This window comes from Nelumbo nucifera, chromosome 2 (assembly GCF_055504915.1).
Source record: "Nelumbo nucifera cultivar China Antique chromosome 2, China Antique-T2T, whole genome shotgun sequence".
In the NCBI taxonomy this organism is placed as follows: Eukaryota; Viridiplantae; Streptophyta; class Magnoliopsida; order Proteales; family Nelumbonaceae; genus Nelumbo; species Nelumbo nucifera.
The window spans coordinates 17,840,587-17,852,218 of NC_142650.1; the positions used below are offsets into that span (position 1 = coordinate 17,840,587).

Below are 11,632 nucleotides of genomic sequence, written 5' to 3' on the forward strand. Positions count from 1 at the left end.
TTCCGGCATTATACACTACCATTTGTTTTTTCTTTCTTCCTTTTCCCGGTAAACAACTAAACATATATTTAATTTGGAAATTTGAATTAATCCGATAAAGAAGAGATAATTAGACGCTTAATTAAAGAATTGGTTCCGAGATGGACGGTTCTAATCCCTGAGACCAGGGCAGAGAGGTGAGTGGGATGGGCAGATGGGCCAGTGAGTGATTGAAAGTGACTGAGTGCGTGTGTGTAAAAGTGCTTGGTGAGCTGTTACCGAACAATAGGGAAGAAAACGAGGTGGGCTCCACGTAGATGGAACATATTCCGAATTTTTTTCCACGTGGCTTACGACTCAAAAATCCTATCATTAATCATTACCTCCCCACTAAAACAAAGTTTAAAACAAAAATTTGTTGTTTAATTATTTCTCAAGCATCATTAGAAACTTCCTACACCCCTTTTTTTTGGTTTTGGTAACAGTCCTACACTCCATATCGGCTTCATCTTTTTTATATATTCAAGCCAAGACTACGTAGACGAGTAAGTGAAAGTGAAAGTGCGAGCCAGCCATCTGAAGGGGGACCGAGGTCGAGTCAAGTGGAGTGCGGAACCCTCACCCAGCCGACAAATCCCGTTTCAACGGAAAGTCGTGGGCATGTCTCACCGTTTTTCCTCCCCTTTGGGCCTTAACCTCCACGATTTCTCACTAAATACATCCATCACACCACATCCTCGGTGGTCCTATAATGCCTCCACTAATTTTACTTGAATCAACAGTTGCAATAATCGCCATTTTGACTCACGAATCGCTCTTATCGACTCGGAATCTCGGATCCTCCTTCGTAAGTATAAAGCATAACACCCCCTCCCCCCTCATATTTCCCCTTCAAGAAAATATGACTCGCCTCTATCAGCAAACGATTCAATGTTTTGTGCTGGGTCCCACATGACCGGCATTTCTTTGGCCCATCGAACGTCCAAATAGAAGAGGGAAAAAAAAAAGGAATATTCTCGATGCCGGAAGTGGGAGGGCCGCCCCGGCAAAGGGTGGCGGTGCGGGTTTACTTTAATAAGCGTGAGACGCGCTGAGTGGCGGGACCTGGTTGGCTCGGCTTAAGCCGACAAGGCAAAGCAAGCTGCGCCGGATGAACGTGTAAAGTAAAGAAAAGATAGACGGAAGATCATAGATGGGCCTCTCTTTCTCTCTCCCCTTTTTACGGCTGGGCGTGGGTGGGTTAGGCGGCCCATGATGCACGACCCATCACCTCTCATTCAATCCAACTAGACACTAGACAGTAATCACAGTAGATACGGCGAGTCGGCCACAGGTTGATGGAGCCAGGGTGCAATTAAATTCATTTTATTTAATGAAAACTCGGGAACAAAATAATACAATAATTAGGTTTTTAAAAGCGACGGGAATTAATTGGGAAAATAAATCATCAGAATTATTTGAGTGAGATTTGGATCTGAGCGTTACTTTTTAAAGAATGCTTTGTAGCGAGGGACACAGACTTCAAGAGGGAAGAGTGAGGTAACTAAGCCCACCACGGTAGTACCACTGTTACAAAAATATACAAAAAAAAAATTAATAATTACAGAAACAAAGCAGAAGAAAGAGAGATTTTAGGGCCTTCCCTGTTCTAAATTTTCATTTAATTTTGTCGAAACCGTTTGGAGCGTGTTTTGGCCTATAAAAGCCGCTCCGGTTTTCCATTTCCCTTTGATCAGAACGACGTCCTTTTCTCCAGATCTCGATTCCCTTCCCAAAAAAACGAACTCAGAATCGAATCAAAAGAAAACTGGGTTTTGCCTTCGTTTCTTTACCTCGGCTTTCTCCTCTCACTCTTTCTCTCTCCACTGTAGAGAGAGACAACTGGAGCTTTGAAGTGAATATATATATAGTAGGTAGTCGAGAACCAAAAAGGGGGCCTTTTTTCTCCTTTTCTCTGTCTTTCTGCAAGCCTTGGGAAAACAGTCTGATTTTTCCAATTGGATACCTCATACCTTAACCTTCCTCGATGGTTCTTGGAACTGCCGTTTTCACCAGATAAAGTTCGCATTTAGGTGCGGTTTCCGGCCAAGTTGTTGTGACAGAGGAGGGAGATTGAAGCTGGCGATTAGCTCTGTAATAATAGCGTGCATTAAAGGCTCTGGTATTGTTAGAATGGGGAATTTCCAATGCTTGTCTGCAATCGTTACCTCTCTGCAATTGCTGTTACACTAGTCCAATTCTAGTTGTCCAACTCAAACCTTCTCTTTAAGAAAGAAGGGGTACCGAAATAAAAATCTCCTCGACCCTTGTATAGGAAAAGAAGAAAGAAGGCAACGGATCTCCGGAGATAAACGCATTTGTCTGCAGAAGGGCCTGTGCTTTTCTCACTTTCTGCTTCATATACATACCCGAAAGAGACCACACGAAGAAGGTAACTGAGGCACAAATTGGGTTGGGTTTCTTCTGCTTCGTCTGGTTGGTGTGAAACATTGTCGAAATCGTTTTCGGTCATTCTTTCTTTTCAAGCTTGACTAGCGAGGCACTCCCTTTTTCGGATTCTTTTTTTTTTTTTCTTCTTCGTTTGTTGTTTCTGGGTGAAAGCTGTATTCTGGGAAGAATGGAATTTCTTTTGTTGGATGCCGGTTTATATCCGCTTTCGTTTTCTGAGGTTTCGTCTAATTCTTTTGTCTCTTTTACTGTCCGTTATGTTTCAGATCTAGACGGAATTGAGCTCCGCCGTTAAGAGATAACGGAAGAATGCTGCCTCAGAAACAAGCCGAAGAAGCGATAGTCTCCAGCTTTAATGAGACGGAAAATGAGGGGAAGGAGGAAGAGCGGGCAGATCAGCCCATATTTAGCATGAAGAGCATTCTCTGGCATGGTGGCTCCGTCTACGACGCCTGGTTCAGTTGCGCTTCCAACCAAGTAATCCCCAGAAACACTCAAAAATTAAAATGAGATCCATTTATTTCCTCCCTCGTTAAATCTAAAACAATCAATCTCGCCATTTATCACAGGTAGCTCAGGTGCTGCTAACGCTGCCCTACTCGTTTTCCCAATTGGGCATGCTCTCAGGCATATTATTGCAGATATTCTATGGCCTAGTCGGTAGCTGGACTGCTTATCTCATCAGTGTTCTCTACATCGAGTACCGCAGCCGAAAGGAAAAGGAGAACGTGAACTTTAAGAACCATGTGATTCAGGTAATCTCTCAAGAATAACAACATATCCGAAAAGAAAAGGCGAAAATTTTCGACTCGCAGATAAAATCGGACCCCTTTTTTCTTCTGAATTCTATTAAAGAACACTCGCTTTTTCTTTTAATTCCAGTGGTTCGAAGTGCTGGACGGATTACTGGGGCCATACTGGAAGGCCTTAGGACTCGCCTTCAACTGTACGTTTCTCCTCTTTGGTTCCGTTATACAGCTAATTGCTTGCGCTAGGTAAGCTCTGATATTTTCGTTACTTTCGCATTCCTTTTCTACAGTTCCAGAAAGTGCAGAATGCTGATTTGATTTAACTAATTTCTGGCGGTTTGATGATGAGAGCAGCAACATATATTACATAAACGACCGATTGGACAAGAGGACATGGACGTACATCTTCGGAGCTTGCTGTGCGACGACGGTATTCATACCTTCCTTCCACAACTACCGGATTTGGTCATTTCTCGGGCTCGGGATGACCACTTATACGGCATGGTATTTGGCCATTGCAGCTCTGGTTCATGGCCAGGTAAAAAGAAAAAAATTCCCAGTACTTTGCTTTGTCTTTTCTTTATTTTATATAAAAAAGAAATGTTTTTCCATCCTTTTCGAGCTTCTGCATTTGTTCTGATTTGTTCACTGTTATGGAATCGGGGACTATAGAAGTAGTAGTTAGCAGTAAAAGTGAATGTTTGTTTTTCTTTTACAGGTTGAAGGCGTCAAACACTCTGGTCCACAGAAGCTGGTTCTGTATTTCACCGGAGCTACCAATATCCTCTACACTTTCGGCGGTCACGCTGTCACTGTGTAAGTCTCTGAACATAGAAGCAGAGAGAGAGAGAGAGATCACTATAATTGTTGATAAAAAAAAGAAAAAGGAAAAGAAAGGAAAAATCTCATTCACCTCCTTTCACACTGCTTCTATTTGCAGCTTTTCAGTTTTTGTTGCTCAATTGGGTATCCTGAGAAAGTGAATTATTGAAAACTACTTTCTGTTTCAGTTTGAAGACGAACCCCCCCCCCCCCCCCTCCTCCGTTTCCATTAAACCCTTCCGCATGAAATTCGATTTCCGTATTACAGAAATTGTTCTTTAACTGTAATTAAGCCGCTGATTCATCTTCAATTAGTTGTCAAAATTAAACAGCCGGAAGGTAACTTTTTTTTCCCGAGTAAAGACGAATTCTGTTACCCAGTGGGAGTGGCTGCACTGCCATTGATAGTGGTAGTGACTGGTAGTGGAAGTGAGTGAAAACGATGTGGGGACGTAGGGATTTTTGACATGACGTTTGTTTTTGATTAAATAAAATACAGGGAAATTATGCACGCGATGTGGAAGCCACAGAAATTCAAGTACATCTATCTACTGGCGACGTTGTACGTATTTACGCTAACGCTTCCGTCAGCATCCGCCGTCTACTGGGCCTTCGGCGACCAGCTCCTCGACCACTCCAACGCCTTTTCTCTCCTTCCCCGAAACGGCTGGCGTGACGCTGCCGTTATCTTGATGCTCATTCATCAGGTCCGTTCCCGTTGGCGCACCTGTTTTTTTTTTTATTTGAACATACTTGGTCTTGTTGAATGATTGAATTTACAACGCTCTGCCATTTTGATTGTTTTTTCACCGTGGACAGTTTATAACGTTTGGGTTCGCATGTACGCCGCTGTATTTCGTATGGGAGAAGGTAATAGGGATGCACGATACCAAGAGTATATGCTTGAGGGCACTGGCTAGGCTGCCGGTGGTCATCCCTATTTGGTTCTTGGCCATTATTTTCCCTTTCTTCGGTCCTATCAACTCCGCCGTCGGTGCTCTCCTGGTCAGCTTCACCGTATACATCATACCGTCCATGGCTCATATGCTCACTTACAGAAAGGCCTCCGCTCGCCAGGTAACCTATTCTCTCTTCCTCTGCAGATAGAGATGGCACTGCCCATTTAATTTGCTCTGTCTTCTCTCTGATTAGTGTTTTTGCTTTAGTTTTCGGTGCAGCTTGCAATATCGTAATTGTCTTTTATTGGCAAGGGTGATTTAGTAATTTGAGTCTTGCTCGGTTCTTTATCAGCTAGCCGTCACGACTCATGAATACGAGTTTGACTCTCACTGGCCTTTTTTGATTAGCCGCACTTCAGGTTGGGAGGGCCCCCACTATTATAGTTCCGTATTCCAGTACTACTAGTGAAATGATAACCGGGACAGTCTGATTGGGTAACAGCCGTTGATATCTGCAATTATCAGATACGGATGGCCCACTAATGATCTGCTAGTTGGTACTCGACGAATTATGGGTCCCAACACTTTCACATGGGCCACGAGCCATGCAACTGTTATTTGTATGGACTCGAGAGCAAATGTTGATATAGGATTTTATCCTAGACTTTGGTTTGTCGTCTACGCAAAGGGGCATTTTAGTCATAGTTGATGTGATACTTAGGTATGCCGGGTCATGTTCTGGTGAATTTTCGTCAAACAAGTAGGTGTGGATCCTTTAGAATTAAAAGCCCTTGGATTGCGAGGATCCCGGTTTCAAATAATTGTGTGGTAACCACATTTATGGCGACCTAGTTTTGAAATGTCGAAAGTAGCCACTGTATCGCTTTGACGCTTTTGAAGGTGTTAATTACATAAATCGGAGGGTCCCATCTCATTGTAATGGAGGGTCTTGCTCTGTCTTTTACATGGGTCCCGAATTACTACGTGGCAAACAAGCAACCTTTTCACTATGAGAGAGAGACCAGAAGTGAGTAAGACCCTTGGGAGGAGGAAGGTGTGATGTCCAACTCACTTGATTATGTGCAACAGTTGTACCATGTACTTGGTAAAAAAGCTAAGAGGCTAGAAGTGAGTAAGACCCTTGATGAGCTGGCTAGGTGGCTTGACTCGCTTGTGAGGGTTGTGACCCCCAATGAAAAATCGACAAGTCAGCGGTGGAAAATAAATTTCAAACACCACGTGAACTACTTTTTAATTTCCATCCCTGACGTGGCCATGGTTCATTGGGGGTCAAGGGGAGAAGATATGGACTTCATCTGAATTTTGCAGTATTTTTTACCTATTCCTCTCCTCTGTGACGCAGAATGCGGTCGAGAAGCCTCCCTTCTTCCTTCCGAGCTGGACGGCCATGTACGCGGTCAACATATTCATCGTCGGTTGGGTCTTTGTCGTTGGTTTCGGATTCGGAGGCTGGGCTAGCATGAGCAACTTTGTGAAGCAAGTCGACACATTTGGGCTATTTGCCAAGTGCTACCAGTGCGCCAAGCCCCCGCCAGTTGCTCCAACTCCCTCCCATCACTGAGTTGGGTACTGACTGAGTCGTCAACCGAATCAGCACGAATCACCTAAGACTAAGAAAACAAGGGAAATTTGCTCAAAACCGCAACATTTTCTCCCCAAAAATCCTTCTCTTGTATTATACACGGGCAGATGGCAATATTTTCTCCCCACATGCTGTGTGCTGGCTTTCTTTCTTTCTTTATCCAATATCCATCCCCCACTCCCTCTTTTTCTCTCTTTTGGTTTTCTATTTTATTATTATTTTTTTTTTCAATTAGTGATTACTAATAGATACTAGATAGTGTGGTGATGAACGATTCCTTTGCTACGAAAGCATAGGTGCTCAAGTTAAATATATTTTGGTATTTTATTCTTATAATATTTTTCTCTTTCCAAATGAGGATATATCCTATATGAATTGGGTTTGTTATTATTATGAAGTTGGAAGGCTCATTATTGCATCCATGAATCACAGATCTAGAAATTAAGTTACGTGGGTCGATTCTTTGGTGTCAAAATGCCACGTGGCGTGATCACAGTGGTAAATAATTAATGAAGTTGTTGCCGAAAGACCCTTTTGATTAAAAGATTCTCTCTACTGGCGAGATGGGTATGGGCCTCCCTTCACGTGGGTTGCACGTTGGTCCACCTCTAAATCACGTTCTACCCTTTCAAGGCTTTCATCTAATATTCCCTAATCACATGTAACTACTATTAGCTGTACATGAAACCCCATGTATTTTATGTCGAATCAGTGTTGGTATTTTAAATAACTCATGGGCATTTTAACTGTTAATTGTTCAAATCAGACCCTTGACCTCTAAACATTTTTTCTTCCTTCACATGAGCCTAGTGTTTAGGTGTCGTCTTGCTGTTTGATTAAGTTACACATGGAAGAATTGAGTCTTAACCTTAAAATGAGTGTGTATTTATTAGGGTTTACTAGTCAAATTGGATTTCAAAATGAGCTAAAAATCTGGAAATAAGAGGGGTGATATGACCAATTAGGCAGACGAGCATTTTCCCTTGTTGGGCTGAAAATCCATCTTATCAGAGGAATTCTTTTTTTGGGATTTGGTCTGTCAATGGAATTCTTTATGATTTTATTAACAAAGATTGAGACAAAAGCCCTTCTTTAACCCATAAAAGTTGTCAATGATGTGGACTAAAAGTCTGTTTGAGTGTGTATGTGTGTGTTTTGGTCTTTGTAGTTTTCTCTTTATTCCCCCTTTTCTCCCCTGATTCATCCAGCTCCATAACTGGGCTCCTTTTGCTTTACTTGTTCCACTACAGCCACCAGAGCATTACACTACATTCTAAGATCCCTCTTTTAATGCACTATTTAGCAATACATGTGGGCATTTAGCACATATAGAATTGAATGTAACCATAATCTCATTTGTTGATATCTTTTTCTACAACTTCACCATCTCATTTCTGACATGATAAATTTGATTCCCTTGATTCAACCATCCGAGGCAACACTCACATTTTGATGAGGGGTGGTGGCGATGGGTTGGGTCAAACCATTTAGACCCTACTCATTTGAATGTATCTCGCGGGGGTAATTTGGTCAATCAGGTAATTGACCATGATCCCCTCCTACCTCTCTCTTTATCTTGATAGGTAAAAATACACAAACATTAGTACCAGAGTTATTCCAATAACTTTTATAGTTTTATCCAATAAACACTTGCCCGATTAATTAATAAACTCGCTTACTATAAATAAAAACAAACAGGGCCTAAGCAATGTGTCCAACCCAAGTATATTCTCAACTGATTTACCGTAGAAAGAGTGACGACCGGTCACTTATTCAAGAGATGCAATTTATGATTTTGATTATATATTAGGTGATTCTAATTTAATAGGGTAGTACAGAAGCTCAAAGTCGTTCGATCATGGGACCACCAGATCGGAATTTTTTAGCACTTTTTTTCATCCGAACTTATCAATTATCATATGGTCCCCATATTGAATAGATTGGAATCGTGGTCCTTGCCACATTAAATTCTGTATTAAGCAATCGCATCATCGGCCTTCTAAAGAAGGATCACAGAAGCCAACGAAGAAACTTGATGAAAAACAGAATAGTTATAGAAAATTAGAAATGACTTTTTTTAACCAAACGGTGACAATTAAGTATGGGACTAGTAAAGTGTCCTTTTGGTGGGAGGCATTCGTCTTCGTCCCATCTCTGTCTCCAATGCAACCGATGAAACTCAGAGTTCACATCTCCTCTCCACAAAAACCGCTTCACAGAATATCTCTGCCGTGTATTGGGAACATCTTCCGATGATAGTATTATTTTTGATGATGTCATTATCGGGAGATATTTCTAATACTAGGTGGGGATGTACTGTGAGGCCTTGTGGGGTGGCAGAGATATAATCTCTGAAACTCAATTCTACATTCCAGCCAAAGAAAGTTTTCTACTTTGTAAATACAAGGTTTGAAATACTCTATATAAGGTTTTTCATTGCATATATTAATATTTGTACTCTTCTCAAGCAAGGTTATAAATACAAATATGTACATAGATATTTGTTTTTGTAATCAAACATATTTGTTTTTGTAGGGCTCCGTTGGGCAAGAGTGCAAATACAAATATATAAATTGCACTCGGGTTCATGTAAATATAAAGTTAGTTTTATTTTACATTGATAAATTTACTTTGCCAAACGATTTTTAGTTGTTATAGGTGCAAATACAAATCCTGAGAACGGAAAAATACCTTTTTATCAACTTTGAATGCAAAAGTTTATATCTATTTTTTGGATACAAAATTTGCTCTCATTTTGAATGCAAAATCTGTATTTGTTGTCACTGTTAAAAGACACAAATGCATTCTTGTCAAACCCTAATAAAACCGAACCAACATTTAAGCTCTTCTCAAATAGAGCCTAAAGGGAGAAGGAACACTTTCATGGGTGATTAGATCCCCTTGCCTCAAGTGTGTGCACACTCCTTTTGTCCCTCCTTTTGAGACGTAATTCTTTATTGCAGCACTTTGTAATAAATTGGATTTTTGCAACTTGATATCCAAATCCAGCAATAGGACTATCCCCTGTATATTTTGTATCCCAGTCAATAATTCTTCATTGGATGTTGCTGCCAAATATGCAAGTATCCCTACATCAATGGAAAACTATAGGAAGAAGAATAAGAATAAAAGAGGTAGAATCCCCCTCACCCCTGCAACTTTGAAACTTTTCATGCTCACCCAAATATCCCCATTATAAAGAATGATTAATAATAATAATAATAATAATAGAAGATTAAAATAAGAACCTAAACTGTGAAATGAAATCCATGGAAAAATTTGGAGCACAACATGAACAAACACAAATATTCCCAAATCCATCGAGTGAATCATTTTCGGTTCATTTAGAGCACACTAACTTGCGGTGTATATATTTCTTCGCTTAGCCCAAAAATAAATAAAATAACTTGTGGAGTATTTTGGGCACAGCAATGCAAAACACTTTGAGTATGACCCCCCCACCCCCAAAGGCATCTTTGAAAAGTTTCACCTGCCCCAAGGCCCCAAGTTGAGTTGATTATCCGATCTTTTTCTTCCTTATATGCATGCTTGAAGAATTCCAAATAACAGAATTGAAAAAATAAATAAATAAAATGACTCAGCATTTCTCTCTTTAGTCTTTAAAGGAGGTGGGTGGGGGAAGGAGTGAAGGAGGGAGTGGGGGACTACCATGATCATTGTCTTCAAAAGATGATTTCGACCTTCTTTCATGTTATTCTTTTGGATAAAACATAAAAGAGAGGAAACAAGCAAAATCACCAACAGCATGGGGGCCGAGGGGAAAGAAAAGCCTGTAAAGAGCAACAAAAATTAAAAGGAAACGCGTATAAAAACAAAAGAGGACATAAAAGTTCACAGAAAACGACATCTCCCACACGCTTTCTCCTCTCTTTTTCTCTCTTCTCTTCACCAGTCAGCACTCAGCACAGCTTCCTTCTCTCTCTGTTCCAAGTTTTCCTTTGTTATTTTTTGTCGATTTAGGCAGATAAGGTTCAAGCCATTCATCAACAGCCTCAATGTTTTGTCTTAGAAGATGATGACTGTTAAATCTCAGTTAAATTCTTTGTTTTTCTTTGTTGTTTGTTGAGGCTACCTATTCTAAAGAACATGGTTTCTAGGTGAGCTCTAGGCTATAACATATTAATACCCTTGTTTTTTTTTTTTTTGCACAACTGTTGTTATAGCTGGAGAAGGAGGTATACAGGGCGTAATTTAAATTAAAAAGACTATTATGCCTCTAGGAATTAATATGCACTAAAAGCGAGTGCAGCTCCCTGGTTGCGTAAAGAGAACGATTATCGTTTCGCTTTTCAGGTCCATACCTAATTTACCTTTGTCTTTCATGAGCTCTTTCTTCTAACTAATCGTCATCAACAGCATTTTAACAGTACTTTATTTCTCCCCTGCAAAGCCTAATCTCTCTCTCATAAACCACTAAAGGAAAACCTATATTTGGGATGGTTTGGGTCAGCTCAATCCAAGCCCAGATCATAGATGCTAGGTTGGGCTGCAGTTCACAATAAATGATATAATATAATACAATCCAAGTAGGGATTGTTGAATAATAATAGAATAATTAGAATTTACTTTTATGTAAATAATATAGAAACATAACACTATTGACATGTATTAACTTAAGTATGTTGAGATGCATTAATGTGTGTGTATTTTGTAAGTGCAGGTATATCTGGGCTATTGCTATGGTATGTAAGTCTTCTTGATCAAAAAAGTTATTCAACCCCATGCAGCTCCAACTTAAATTCAGACCCAAAACATGGTCTAGCCCAATAAAAACTTGGGCCTTTCCACACCAAAATCTACCCGGTACCACTCTTTTTGCTGCGTTTAATTTTAAAAGGATTAAAGAAAAATCTTGTGTTTCTATCACTTACTGGGGATTGCCTTTTCTTTTCTTTTATTAGGTAATCACACTATAAGCTCTCTAAACAAAAATAAAATAAAATGTTAATAGGCTTCCTCCAATTAGCTAGATGGATAATCAAAATGTAGGACACCGGGCGACCAGACCCAACATTATATATATATATATATATATTGGTTTTGTTGAAAAGTGTAAAAGGAAATGAAAAATAAAACTACCAAAAAAAAAGCTACCTCATGTTTAGCCTATG

At 40.2% G+C, this 11,632-nt stretch overlaps 1 protein-coding gene across 1 annotated transcript; it reads left to right on the forward strand.

Moving 5' to 3' along the window:
- Nucleotides 1-1,495: 1,495 nt before the first annotated feature.
- Nucleotides 1,496-6,836, forward strand: LOC104596961 (auxin transporter-like protein 2). The gene is made up of 9 exons (XM_010258301.3): nt 1,496-2,410; nt 2,694-2,904; nt 2,997-3,182; nt 3,310-3,422; nt 3,531-3,714; nt 3,895-3,992; nt 4,498-4,705; nt 4,818-5,075; nt 6,261-6,836. The coding sequence occupies exons 2-9, from the start codon at nt 2,737-2,739 to the stop codon at nt 6,477-6,479; spliced, it is 1,434 nt and encodes a 477-aa protein (XP_010256603.1). The 5' UTR covers nt 1,496-2,410; nt 2,694-2,736; the 3' UTR covers nt 6,480-6,836.
- The last annotated feature ends 4,796 nt before the right edge of the window (nt 6,837-11,632 follow it).